This window comes from Dromiciops gliroides, chromosome 5 (assembly GCF_019393635.1).
Source record: "Dromiciops gliroides isolate mDroGli1 chromosome 5, mDroGli1.pri, whole genome shotgun sequence".
Taxonomy (NCBI): Eukaryota; Metazoa; Chordata; class Mammalia; order Microbiotheria; family Microbiotheriidae; genus Dromiciops; species Dromiciops gliroides.
In genome coordinates, this window is record NC_057865.1 from 302169885 (window position 1) to 302183658 (window position 13774).

General features: G+C 57.6%; 2 protein-coding genes across 3 annotated transcripts in view; one reads left to right on the plus strand and one right to left on the minus strand.

Moving 5' to 3' along the window:
- The window catches only part of RIBC2 (RIB43A domain with coiled-coils 2), a 14479-nt gene extending 2756 nt beyond the window's left edge, over nucleotides 1–11723 (minus strand). The window contains exons 1-7 of one of the 2 annotated variants that reach the window (XM_043967952.1): nucleotides 11432–11723; nucleotides 10663–10744; nucleotides 9370–9714; nucleotides 8800–8918; nucleotides 8063–8290; nucleotides 7180–7346; nucleotides 4642–4786 (exon numbers count right to left, since the gene is read on the minus strand). In XM_043967952.1, the coding sequence (XP_043823887.1) occupies nucleotides 4705–4786; nucleotides 7180–7346; nucleotides 8063–8290; nucleotides 8800–8918; nucleotides 9370–9714; nucleotides 10663–10744; nucleotides 11432–11569 (1161 nt within the window). In that variant the 5' untranslated portion in view covers nucleotides 11570–11723 and the 3' untranslated portion in view covers nucleotides 4642–4704. Of the gene's footprint in view, nucleotides 1–4641; nucleotides 4787–7179; nucleotides 7347–8062; nucleotides 8291–8799; nucleotides 8919–9369; nucleotides 9715–10662; nucleotides 10745–11431 lie in introns of those variants that run through there. The other variant, XM_043967953.1, reaches the window with a different exon arrangement.
- A 196-nt stretch (nucleotides 11724–11919) lies between these two features.
- The window catches only part of SMC1B (structural maintenance of chromosomes 1B), a 50243-nt gene continuing 48388 nt past the window's right edge, over nucleotides 11920–13774 (plus strand). The window contains exons 1-3 of the mRNA XM_043968346.1: nucleotides 11920–12028; nucleotides 12141–12329; nucleotides 13342–13454. Of these exons, the coding sequence (XP_043824281.1) occupies nucleotides 11920–12028; nucleotides 12141–12329; nucleotides 13342–13454 (411 nt within the window). The remainder of the gene's footprint in view (nucleotides 12029–12140; nucleotides 12330–13341; nucleotides 13455–13774) is intronic.

Sequence of the window (13774 nt, forward strand, 5' to 3'; positions counted from 1 at the left end):
GGGTCAACTCATGCACATATTCAGCACCTACTATGTACAAAGTGCCGGCGGGAAGAAGGTGGCTTTAACATGAAATCCAATGGTACCTCTGTGCCTTGGTCCGTGCCCCCTCTGGGCCTCAGCTCTCTCATCTGAAAAATGAGATACTCAATAATACAAATAATGGGCTGCCACGGGGCACCACAGTGGATAGAGAGCTGGGCTTGGAATCGGGAAGACTCGTTTTGAGTTCAAATCCAGCCTCAGACACTTCCTAGCTGGGTGACCCTGGGCAAGTCACTTCACCCTGCTTGCCTCAGTTTCCTCATCTGTAAAATGAGGCATCTCTGCCAAGAAAACCCAAATGGGGTTACAAAGAGTCAGACACAACTGAAAAACAACAGAACAACAAAAATACAAAGAATAATCCTGAAGGACTCTTCCAAGAACTCTTCAGAGGTCCTCACCTAGGAGGACAGAGGCGAACTTCAATGACACCTACCTAAAGGGCCATTCAGTCACAATCATATACATGCCCAAAGTGCCTTAAAGGCATTCAAGTACCCCGGTCACCCATTTCCCACACCAGGAAACTGAGGCTGTGAGCATTCAGGGGACTTTCCCAGGGTCACACAACTGGTAAGCATTAATGGCAAGATTCAAACCCAGGCCTTCCCAATGGCCAGGCACAGCACTCTACCACCTCTCTTAAGAACCTGAGGATCCTGGGGTACTTCATGCCTTGACCAGAGAAAAGGGAGGGCAGGAGAAAGGGGAGACCCAAGACAGAGCTTCCTGTTGCTCTCATCGTCCCATGTTCATGGGCCAGAATTGAGGAATTGGGGAAATCACAGAATCTCAACAACTGTCAGGGGCCTCGGCGGTCACTTAAGCCAAGGACCTTCATTGGACAATGGAGGGACGCAGAGCCCAGAGAGGAGACAGGAAGAGATTGTCCCAGGGTCAGCCTACATCCTCCTGGCACCTTCCAAAGCCTGGCCTGCTCTAGTCACGTGGCTTCTTCTCTTTGGGGGTCAGGGGGTGGGAAGAGCAGGAGGTAGGGAAGGGGGCCCAGGTCTGTGAATTCATTGGGCATAGGGATCTGGCAGTGTGGAAACTCCCTACACTGATTGAAAATGTACTGTCTTGGAGAACTGCAACTGAGCAGTGAGAGGCTCAGGATTTGAACTCAGGACTCCCAGATAGAAGTGAGCCCTTCCCATTTGGCCCTTTGTGGGGAATGGGCAGTGCAGGCAGGTTCCCGCTCAGAGCAGAGCTGCCATTGGTCCAATTGGCCAGCAGAGGGGGCAAATGGACCAGCATCTGGTCCTCCGGTCATTGTTGGCCACTAGGTTGTGGAGCCAGGTAGGATGACTAAAGCCCATCTGTCTTGTCCACTCTGGCCTCCATGCAGGGTCAAAATCCTGGGCCTCTGCTGCGCACACCGTCGTGGTCAGTCTGTTAATATATACTTAGCAAGAGCCTCCTAAGAGCCAAGCACTGTGCTAAGTGCTGGGGGTATAGAGAGAGGCAAAGTCAGTCCCTGATCTGCAGGGACTTACCTTCTATTGGAAGGAATGACCCGTGCCCAGGATGTCAGTAAAAAATCCCCCGACCCCTCCCCCTTAGTTTCCTTATTACTCATTTCCTGACTCCTTCCCCTCTGAATGTAGTTTCCACAGGGGCTGGGTCTCAAAGGATCTCAGCCTGTTCCCACACTGGGCAATTCATGGCTCACCGGTCTAGACCTCTGCCCCCAACTGACTTTGGGGGGACAGAACTAGCCCTAGCAGGTTGCTTTGTTCTTCAGCCTTGGTGGAATGCTATAGAGCACCCCTCACACACACACTCACGGTGTCCTGTCCTGGTGACCTATAACCTGATGATTTTATGGGCTCCCATAGATTTAATCACCGTGTCTAGGCTAACGATTCTCAATTCTAACTGATCTCCCTCAGCCTCTCCACTGACCTCTAACCATGCATCTCCAACTGCCTTTCAGACATGTTGAATCAGATCACAACTCATCATCTTTGCCCCTAAACCTGCTCCCCTCCTACCTTCCCTGTTGCCCTTGAAGGTACCCCATGCCCCAGGCCCTCAGGGTCACACCCTAGGAGTCACCCTGGACTCCTTGCTCTCTCTGTTAAGACCTTGTAACACCTATGGAGTCTACCCTCTTCTTTTCTCTGACTCTGCCACCCCCTGGTGCAGACCCTGATCCTCTCGCCATCACCATCACCTCACCCCACCGGGCCCACTGCAATGGTGCTGGGGGGCAGCGTTTGTCTACTTCCTGTCTCCTCCTCCAGTCCATTCTCTCTCCAGCCACATGAAACCCTCCTCAACACACTCCTGGGGCTCGTAGAGAGCCCCAGGATCAGTTGCCAAATGCTCTGCTTGGCTTTCAGAGTCTCCCTTCCAGCCTTCCCCCACCTCACTCAGCCATTCAGTGACTCCAGCCTCCTGGCTGTCCCACAGACAAGACCCTCCACCTTGGGCTCTGGATGTCTTCTATGGCTGTCATCCCCCCCCCACTGACCCCTCCAGCTTCCTTCAGGTGCCAACTATATGCCACCTCCTGGAGAAAGCCTTCCCAACCTTCTTAATTCCAGGGCCTATTTACACTCTTCAGAACTTGCTCTGCTGTTTTTGTGTTATCACTGCCATTAGACTGTCAGCCCCTTGAAGGCAGGGACTGTCCTTTGCACAGTGCCAGGCACAGTTGTTTTGTTCGTTGCATCCCACTCTCTGTGGCCCCATTTGGAGTTTTCTTGGCAAAGACACTGGAGGAGATGAGGAAACTGAGGCAGACAGGCACACAGAGGCGCTTGCATTGGTGTCTGACATGGCAGGAACGGCCCAAGGCAGTGTGTGCACACACCCATCTGCCCTCTCCGGACCTCCATAAAGGGGATTGACCGTCCTGGTCAGACCTCACTGAGGGTGGAACCACCTGGAGTCCATGTTGTATGAGGAGGGGCTGGGGCCCTGAGGAGCCGAGGGAGGACAGCTGACCGCGAAGGACTTTGCTTGGCCCCAGAGAGGAGCAGCTGCCAAGACCCCAACAGGGAGGGCTAGCATAGAGTGGCCTGGGCTGCCTCCGAAGGGGGTGAGATCCCCATCCACGGAGGTCCTCAAGCCCAGTATAGACAAACATTTACCACAGGAGAGGGGCTGGACCCCAGGCTCTGTGGAAACAAACCCCCAGGACAAAGAAGCTCCTGGGAGAAGGGAGAGGAGGGGGCACAGTTCTGAGGAGCTGGAGGCTTCTTCTGTCACTCTCATCCAGGGACATGGAGAGAACATTCTGAACACTTTCCCCTCCTTGGCACAGCCCCATGACAGACCACCTGAAAGGCTCACATTTGGAGAAGTTGGGGTCTCCTTTGAGCTCCTCAAATGTCTGACCACGGAACCTCGGTCAAATCACCAAACCTCACTAATTCCCTGCTCTGAAATGTGGAGACTAGGTGGTTCCCCAGAAGAGTTCAGGCTTTTCCACAGGCCTGGGTTTGAATTCCTCCCTCTGACAAGCTCACTGCCCTTGGGCAGTCACTTACCTGTTGTGGTACCCAGCCTCCCCAAGCGGATCATGAAGCAAGGCTGGATGACGAGCCCTCAGTCCCATCCAGCTCTCAGTACTCGGAGCCCTCAGAGGAGGCCTGGAGAGCTCTGAGGGCCATCACCACTGGGCCTGCTGACTGTGAGGCGCCTCACGGCCCCATTCTCAAGATAAACAAAGCCCGGCTCTCAGCACAGACTCTGTTTACGGGGCCTCGCCAAGGGTGAGAACACCACTGGGCAGAGTCCTGGGTGACCTCAGGCCTGAAGAATGTGAAGCTTTTCCCATTTCTTGAGGCCCCATGCCAGACACTGGGAATTCTGCCGTAATGCGGGACCCTAGGCCCCCCGAAATGGGGCTCCCACTCACACCTCCCTGAGGCATAGGCTCTGGTCAGCAGCCAGCCCAGGGCGAGGACTCGGGGCTGCCGAGGGCCATAGCTGAGCCTCAGGCTTGCAGGCCGGGAAGAGCCACCCCCACTGAGGCCTACTCGGGGGCTCCCATTGAACCCTGGGCCACGTATGTGCCTCTGGCCCCCAGGCTGTGGCATCTGGCCAGGGCCAGGTGGCCTTCGTCGAATCTGGCCTCCACTGCCTATTTCCGTGACTCAGGGCAAATCCCTGACCATCCCTGGGCCCAGAAAATGGGCAGGGGGAGGCTGGGAAGGAGACAATCTCTGAGGTTCCTTCAGGCTCTATGGCTGTTTCTGAGATCTCATCAGGGTCCCACCTCTGTCTCAGTCAACTGCCTAGCCCACCCCATGTAGAAGAGACAGGGGCTGGGAGGGGCTTGAGAACAGGTTGGAGAATAAATTATTGGCAAAGCTAAGACTAGTACCCAGCTTTCTGGCCTCCTAGTTTAGGATTCTATGTACTAGAGCTCATGCTTTTGTCTTCATTCCGTTTTGCACGGCCCCTCTAGCACTATGGGCGCAGATCGAGTTCCTGCCACCAGGTGGCTTCTCCAGAGCACCAGCTCTTAGGCTTGGGGTGGGGGGGAACCACCCCCAGACTGGCCTTAGTCTTTCCAGGCCCCTGCCTAGATACCAATGACCAAAAGACAAGACGCGGCTTTCTTCTTCTTCTTTTTTTTTTTTTTTTAAATGAAAAACCAAGTTCTCTGGAGACCTCTGTGGCGAATCTGTGGCTGCATCTTCTTGCTCATTTACTAGTTGTATTAAATTGCGTGAAATACTGTGCGGTTGGGTAGTTGGTGTAGACTTGCTCCTTGAGATAATCTTGCCTAGAATGAAACAAACCATCCATGAACAAATGTCTGGGCCTTCTGCAGAGGGCAAAGAGCAGACGGACAGACAAAGCCCCGGATGTGAAATCCCCCGTGTTACAGGGACTCATCTCAAGGACACAGAGCGGCTCCTTCATGAAATTCGGCCTCCCTCAAGGCTGGTCTAATCTGAGGCAAAGTCCCTGTGGCAGAATGGGATTCAAATGGGCAGACTGGGCAACTGACCTGGGGATGTTGGGGAATTAAAGCACTAATGTCAGGCTTACAAGTCACTCTTTCCCTCTGACGCCTCTTAGCTTGTCATGTCTACAGAGGCCACCTTATCACTGAGATAAAAAATAATGGAATAATTGAATGTCAGCACTGGGAGAGACTTTGGAGCCTAGAACAGAGAAGGTTAGAGCTGGAAGAGACCTTGGAGTCTAGAACAGAGCATGTCAGTGCTGGGAGAGACCTTATATCCTAGAACAGAGAAGGTTAGAGCTGGGAGAGACCTTGGAACCTAGAACAGAGCATGTCAGTGCTGGAAGAGACCTTGGAGCCTAGAACAGAGCATGTCAGTGCTGGGAGAGACCTTATATCCTAGAACAGAGAAGGTTAGAGCTGGGAGAGACCTTGGAACCTAGAACAGAGCATGTCAGTGCTGGAAGAGACCTTGGAGCCTAGAACAGAGAAGGTTGGAGCTGGGAGAGCCCTGGGAGTCTAGAACAGAGCATGTCAGTGCTGGGAGAGCCCTTGGAGCCTAGAACAAAAAAGGTTAGAGCTGGGAGAGCCCTGGGAGCCTAAAACAGAGGTCAGAGCTGGGAGAGACCTGGGAGCCTAGAACTGAAAAGGTTAGAACTGAGAGAGAGACCTTGGAACCTAGAACAGAGGTTAGAGCTAGGACAGACCTTGGAACCTGGAACAGAGAATGTCCAAGATACATAGGAGCCTAGAACAGAGACTGTTGGAGCTCACAGAGACCTTGGAGATCAGTTAATCCTGGGGCCTGGAGGCTCTTAGTTCTTGTCTTGAACCATCCCCATTATGGTTGGGTTTCCTTTGCCATCATGGCACCGGATGGGGTTGGTCCGTCTGCACAGAGGTGAAGAACCCCTCTTCTCCACCTGTGACCCGGCCCCCAGTCATCCTCTGTGGCCATGGGAGCCTTCCAGGGATGCTGTAAGACCAGTCCCGGCAGCGGCGCCCTCCTGTCAACAGTGGGTGAGGTGAGGGTGTGGGTCCTGTTACTTGTACTGCAGTAAGGGCTCCCTGCAGAGTCCCAGCTCAGCCTCTCATCCTGCCCCCCAGCTCCAAGCACAAGGCGAATGCCTCCATCCCAGCGTCATCCTCATCTCTCCCTTCCCCACAAGTCCTGGAAGGCCCTCCCCAGCTCCTTAGCCAAGTCCTCCTCCCCCACCGTTTACCAGAGGTCACGGAATCCTCGAACAGCACCATCTCATTCAACCCCCCAATCCCTGACGAGGGCATCAGAAGACCCAGGGTTCGGAGGCCCCGAAGGCAGAGATCACACCTCCTCCCCTCCAGTCTTCTTTCTCCAAGGCGAGCACCCCAGTTCTTTGGGCTGAGGCACCAGTGCCTCACCATCCTCTGAGAGAACTCATCTATTGGCACCTTTTCTATAGTGAGTGCCCAGAATTGAACCCGATTATCCAGGTGAGATCTGGTCAGAGCAAACGACCCTGGGACTGTCCCCTTCCCCTTCAAGATCCCTCTGCATCTCTTACCACTGCCCAAAGTCACACAAGCTTCTTGGGGGGTGGGGGGAGAGGAGGCAGGACAACATTACACTGCTGACTCATGGGGGCTTATGGTCTACTAGGACCCTCCGTACTTTTCCACAAGGATTTTTATCTCCCTGTGTCTTCCCCCCACCCTCCCTGCCTTGTCTTGGTGCAGTTCATGTTTTTAATCCAAGTATCAGTCTTCTCTTACCAGCATAAAGAATCAGGTGGCCCTAAACGATAGGAGAAACACCAGAGGAATTTCTTTCCCCACTGCCCTTGAGGGCAAGGATCTCTATTGATTCATCTCTAGATATTAAACATGTGGCTGTCACCCACCCCACAAGGCGGGTAGGTACAGATGAAGAAACTGAGGCTTAGAGAGCATTAGTGACTTGTCCAGGCTGTGTCTGAGGCCAGATTTGAACTCAGGAAGGTGAATCTTCTTGACTCTAGGCCCAGGGCTTTCTCCACTGAGCCACCTGGCTGCCCCGGTTGTGCTCTTGGTGCACGGTTTCCCCTGCTCCTCCCCCCCCCCCCCAGCCCCTGGCCTAGGAGGTACTGACAGATGGCTGGCTGGGATGGACAGACAGGATGGATGGAAGGATGGGATGGCTGCAGGCAGGCAGGCATCTCTGGATGATCCCTCCCCTCCCTCCCACTCACATGTCTTTATGCTCCCGAGCTAACTGCAGGTTCTTGTTATCCATGGCCCGCCGGAGCTCCCGGCTGAGTCGCTGCTGCTGCCTCTCAAACAAGAGGTTGGCTCTGGCCGCCTGGATCCGCTGCCGGTCCAAATCAAAGTCCCGCTGCTTCTCCTCCTCTTGTAGCCTCTGAAGGGAAACATGAGAATTGAGGCCAGCTTATCCCAGATATCTGCCACCCCTAGGAAAAGGAGGCAGGGCTGAGATGGGTGTCTCCTCTGCCGCCCTCCCTTCCCTTCTCCATCTGACCTGCTCACCCCCACCCCTTCTTTCTCGAAAGGAAGCCTGGAGTTGTATTTAAGGCTCAGCTGCCATTCTGAGGGATTCTTAACTTTGGGAAGGATTGTAGGGACAAGGAACAGGGAAGAAGTCAGGGACCTCTTGGGCTGGTGTGGAGATCGAGTGGGCCCAATGCAGGGGGCTGGAAAGTAGGTCAAGAAAGGAGTCTGGGAGGCAGCAAGGTGGCGCAATGGATAAACACCAGCCCTGGATTCAGGAGGATCTGAGTTCAAATCCAGCCTCAGACACTTACTAGCTATGTGACCCCGGGCAAGTCACTTAACCCTTATTGCCCCACAGAAAAAGAAAAGAAAGGAGTCTGACTTTGCAAGCCAAAGAGCAGAGCAGAAAATGGCCAGATCCCTGCCCCTGTGGGGGATAGAGGAGGACCTGCATGAGGAGGAAGAAAGGAGGTGCCTTGGGAAGGCGCAGAGATAAGCACAGGACAGCTGGGAAGGTGAGCAGTGGATCTGGAGAATGGGAAGAAGGAACAGCCAGCTGGGCCTCAGAGACAGCCTCACATACAGGCCCCTTTCATGGGGCTCTTCAGTCCAGTCTCCTCCTACCTGCTTCTCGTGGATCTGCTGCTTCTGAATCAGCCGAATCTCCTCCAGCTGCTCCTTGTTCAGGCCCTTCCACCTGTCCGGGACCACCCTGTGCGACCCCAATGGGATGGCCGCCTGCTGCGGATTCTCAGAGAGGAAGTCGCTCTGCAGCATGTTGGCGATCTCCGCCATGTTGTCCTCCTCCTCCTGTCTGCGCTCGCGCCTTCTCCTTTCTGCTACTTCGAGGATCTGAAAGTCACCAAGAGCCAGGCAGCCTCGTGAACGGCTGGGGCCGGGGTCCTGGGGCTGGCTCTGCACCCACGGTCACCTCACCATCCCCCAGTGCTCTCTTTGGGGCTCCTTCCCCCAGGGCTGGACCTCAGAGCCCTCAGCCTCCTCCCAAAACGACCTCTCAGGCCTCGGCTTCCTTTGTTCTTTAGTTCTCTTGCTGGGGGCAAATGCAGCATATGCCGCCCCAGAAGAGAGAAGGAAGAAGAGGGACTCTTCTGGTTGGCGTCCTTCATGATGCGTGAGGGTACAGATTGCCCCCCCATCCCCCCTCCCCGCCAGCGGCTGAGACCTTGGCCTTCTCTGCCGCTTTGCGGGGATCCTCAGTGTCTCGGCCCAAGGGCGACCATCACCCCCTGTTCAAAAGTACCTCTCAGGCTGGGGAGGTCTGAGAAGCAGCCAGGAGGAGGGACAGTGTTCAATCTAGCCAGGCCAGAGCTCCCGGAGGCCTGAGTGGGAGGCCAGCTCACCTGGTTTTTATTGAAATCCTTCACGGCTGCGCACACTGTTCGTTTAGTGGCGAGTTCGAGCTTCTGAAGATGCATGGCGGTCTGGTCAAATTCCAGCCTGGTCTTGGTGAAGGCGTCCTCTGGGGAAAGAGAGCGCCAAGGCAGGAGTGACTCCTGCAGGGTGTGAGGTGGGAAGGACAGAGATGAGGAACCCCATTTTACGTGCTGGGGGTGAGTGACGCTCCGAGGCCACGGAGTTGCGACCCAAACTCAGGCCCCCTGACCACTGCCCTGGTCTGATGGAGGGAGCTAGCCCTGACCAGGAAGCCTGCGAACAAGGAGGTGGAGAAGAACAGAAGCATCCTAGAGGAGGCCCCCAGTGATCACATACGAGGTGCCACATTCTCGCCCTCCAGGAGTCAGTCCGCGAGCATGCAGTAGGCGCTTGCTGCGTACTTGGCCCTGTGATGAACCCCCCACCCAGCTCCACGGCCAGCAGGGACCTCCCGCCAGTCTCCCCCATTCACAGAGCTAGGCAGCCAGGCCCAGTGGTGCTGGCCGGGGCAGGGCCGCCGACGTGGCCTGTCCTACCTGCAGACCTGTGATCAGCCAGAGCATCGCTCCACATCCTCTGCTGCTCCAGGGCCCACTCGCGGTTCTGCTCCTCCTGCGCCTTCTTCCTCTCCCTGGCGCTCAGGTCCTCCCCCATGAACTTCTGCAGTCCTGAGACCGTGCAGGAGACGTCCTGGTCAGACACTCGGGCCGGCATGTCCTTCCGCAGGGCTAGCGGGTCAGACAGGTCAAATTCCCGCCGACTCTCAGGCTTCTGGAAGGCCTGACGGAAATCGCTGATGGCTTTCTGCAAGTTGCGCTTGTCCTTCCGCTGCCGCTCGTCCAAGATGCAGGCGATCCGGTCATTCTGTCGCATCTCCGCACCTAGGTGGGGCACAGTCCCAGGCATTCAGGGACTGGAGCTAGGTGCATCGGCGGGGATTTGGCAAGGGGCAGTGAAGGAGAGACCCCAGGGGGCAACCAACAGGCAGGGGACCCCAGCTCAGAGCCACAAGTGACTCATGAGGCCCTGGGATAGGACAAGAGCTCCTGAGCAGAAGGTAGAGGGAAGGGAGGGAGGGAGAGAAGGGGAGGGGAGTGGAGAAGGGGGAAGAGGGGAAGAGAGAGAGAGGGAGGGAGGGAAGTGAAGGGAGAGAGAGAAAGAGACAGACGGAGAGACAGAACACTGGGCGGGGGGGAGCAGGGAGGAGAAATACCCCTGGACCACTCAATGCCAGGGACCCTGGAAGTCACCGGGCTGCCCCGACTGGCACCCGGGCACTTCAGTGGGCACAGCCTCTGCCTCGTCACCTCTAGAGGTTCACCACTTTGGAGGTTCATAAAGGCTAGACCCTTTTCTCTCACCGAGAGGGCTTTCAGCATCTCTCCCAACTTTTCACAGCTTGGTGAGGGGGAGAACTTTTCAAATGAATGAGTTCCAGTTGAAAGCAGTGTGATGGGGGCAGGACCTGAGTTCAGATCTGGCCGTGCTCCTAAGAGGGGATGAGATGGGCTGGCAGGCAGAATTTCTCCCGTTCAGTCCACCAAGGGGGCTTGCTCTGAGCATCTTCCCCGGGGTTAATGGGCACGTTTTGGAGAAGGGGATCCTGTGGGTACTGAGTAGGATATATAGTCTTGGCCCTTACAAGGGAAGGCTCCCCGGATGTGGGGAAGGAAGAGATCTGGAAACAACTGGTGTGTGAGAACAAGAGGCTTCAACAAGACTTTCCAAAATAAGCCAACACCATTTGAAGGGAGGATGAGTGACAAACGTCCCCGTGGCTACAGGTGGGAGGAAGGCTGCTGTGTCCTGGCCTCTCAGCAGGGGCTCACCCATCATTTCGTGCTTTCCTTTCTCGGTTGCTTCCTGAATCTTCCGATCATGTACCTGGGCAGCCCAGGCATCATAATCTCCCTGTTTAAAGCGACAAGGCATGCGGCTCCATCAGGGATGATCCCCGTTGTCCAAGCTCCCCAGCTCTCTTCCCGTACTGTCCAGATTGGCTCCTCCCTGTTCTCGGTGATTTGACTTGGGCCCACAAGCCAGGCAGAAGGTGGCAAACACTGAAGGGGGACTAGGGAGCCTGACACAAGCTGGGTGATTGAATGTGCACCTTTGGGGGATGACACCTTCGGCCTTCTCTTGTGTCTATCTCTGGGGCTGAGTCCAGGCCCTGGCACCTAGGAAGCTTGCTCTCCCAGCTTGGAGTGGGCTTCACCCCTGCCCTTCTCTCTATTCTGCCAGAGCCCCCACCCCTCCACACACTGCCCTCTTCTCCTGCTCTCTCCTTGCTAAATTGGGCAGGGGGCACTGAGCTCCCGGGCTCCTGAGGTCCCTCAGCTACATCTACACCCTGGGGCAAGTGACTTGCTTCCCTGGCCCTTCAGTTTCCTCCTCTATAACATGAGGGCACTGGACCGGAGGGCTTTGCCTCTTGGAGTCTCTGGCCCCTGCCTCAGTCTGGGCCCCGCCCTCCACCCCAGCTCCCGCCCCGTACCTCAGTCCCCCTCCTGCAGGGCTGGGTCTCTGCCCCTCCAGAGCCTCAGTCTCCCCCCCCCCCCCGCCATCCCGGCCCGGGGCAGGGGGTGGGAAGGAGCTCACCCCGATCAGCCGCTCCCGCGCGTTGAACCAGCGGCTCTGCAGCTGCAGCTCTGCCTGCCTCTTCCTTTCCAGGGCCACCGCCTCCTTGTAGTCCTGGGGCTGCACCACATTGCGGCTCCTCACGGGCTTCACGGGCATGGCTGCGGCCCAAAGGCCGGGGACCCAAAGGCCCGGAGCGGAGCCAGGGGAGGGGAGGGCCGGGCCCGGCTCCCAGCAAGAGCTGGTGCGGGGAGAGGACTGCCGCGTTCCCTCGGCAACGCCCGCACGCGCTCGGTTCCTAGGCAACGCCGCCGTGGGGAGGTCCCGAGGGCGGACCCCCCCTTCTCCTACGCACGCGCACTCGTCCTCCCGGAGGTCTCGCGAGAGCTCCGCTCCCTGGGTCCGCCCCCGCCACCTCCTTCCCGCGCGTTCCTCGCTTGCTCCCTAGCCGCCATTTTGCGGGCTCGACGCGCCCGGGGCCGCCGGCCACCTCCCGCCTCCCCGCCGCCATGGGCCGCCTGGATCGGCTGCTCGTGGAGAACTTCAAGTCATGGCGCGGCCGCCAGGTCCTCGGGCCCTTCCGCGGGTTCACGTGCATCGTGGGCCCCAACGGCTCAGGTACGGAGATGAGGGGCGAGGGGGGGAGGGGCGGGAAGCCCCAGCGATGGGAGAGGCGGGGAAACGGGCCGAGCGAGAGCCCCCCCTCCACGTCACGCTCCCTTCCCCCCAGGCAAGTCGAACGTGATGGACGCGCTGAGCTTCGTGATGGGCGAGAGGATGAGCAACCTGCGCGTGAAGAGCATCCAGGAGCTGATTCACGGCGCACACGTGGGCAGACCCGTGGCGACCAGCGCCAGCGTGAAGGCCGTGTACGTGGAGGACGGCGGCGAGGAGAAGACGTTCGCCCGGATCATCCGGGGTGCGTGGCGGCCGGGGCTGGGGGGAGGGGGAGGGGAGGGGCTGGGGGGAGAGGGGAGTGAGGAGGGGGAGGGGAGGGGCTGGAGGGAGGGGAGAGTGAGGAGCTGGGGAGGGGAGGGGCTGGGGAGGAGGGGAGTGAGGAGCTGGGGAGGGGAGGGGCTGGGAGGAGGGGAGTGAGGAGCTGGGGAGGGGAGGGGCTGGAGGGAGGGGGGGAGTGAGGAGCTGGGGAGGGGAGGGGCTGGGGAGGGGAGGGGAGAGTGAGGAGCTGGGGAGGGGAGGGGCTGGAGGGACTGGGGAGTGAGGAGCTGGGGAGGGGAGGGGCTGGAGGGAGGGGGGGGAGTGAGGAGCTGGGGAGGGGAGGGGCTGGAGGGAGGGGGGGAGTGAGGAGCTGGGGAGGGGAGGGGCTGGAGGGAGGGGGGGAGTGAGGAGCTGGGGAGGGGAGGGGCTGGGGAGGGGAGGGGAGAGTGAGGAGCTGGGGAGGGGAGGGGCTGGAGGGACTGGGGAGTGAGGAGCTGGGGAGGGGAGGGGCTGGGGAGGGGAGGGGGGAGTGAGGAGCTGGGGAGGGGAGGGGAGGGGCTGGGGGGGGGCAGGAACATCACTGACCGCCAAAGCCCCCACCTGGCTGGCTCTGAATCCTGCCCTCTCCCTCCTGTGCTGGCCGCCCCTCCCTGTCAGGGCACCCCGAGCTGGCCTCACACCTTCCCCAGGAATAAGAAGTTTGAACCTGAGCTTTGCTGCCTTCTGCCACACTAAGATTGGGGTGTCAGGCGAGGGCCACCCCTGACCTCACTTTTTAACCTGGCCCAAGTAGGGAATCTAAGACAACCCTTAGGAGACTTGGTCAGAGTCTGTCAGAGAGAACTCTGAGTGCGGATGCCAGCCCCTCCTTTAGGCATTGGTCCTGCAAAACTGTGACCGGTTTATCCAGCCATCTTGGGGTTCCTGAATAGGAATTATTTGTCTGCACCCACGATTGTTTGCATCGCTTGTAACCCTGTCTCTACAACTTCTAGGAGGGTCATCAGAATTTCATTTTAACGATAAGCCCGTCAGTCGTTCTGCCTACACAGCAGAGCTGGAAAAAATTGGCATCATCGTCAAAGCCAGGAATTGCCTCGTTTTTCAGGTAACTAGCTCAGGGGCAGTTGATGCTCAGTCTTAAAAGAATGAACTTTACCAGGAAAACCAGGACAGCAGCCTTTAGAGCGGCTGCAGGAATGGGATTAGAAAGGAGGCCAAAATGAAGCAACGAGCAGGCTTGGTCCCAAAGACAAGGGGAGGCCGTGCCCCTTCTTCTTGGGGGGCAGAGGCGGAGAACCACACAGACCAGAGGGTAGTGTTTGCTGGGCTGAAGGCTCCCGGGGCAGGGGAGAGGGGCTAAGTGTTCAGGGTAACTGAAGCTCAAACCAAAGTGTGCAGGGGAAGGCGCTCCCAGAGGACACCCTG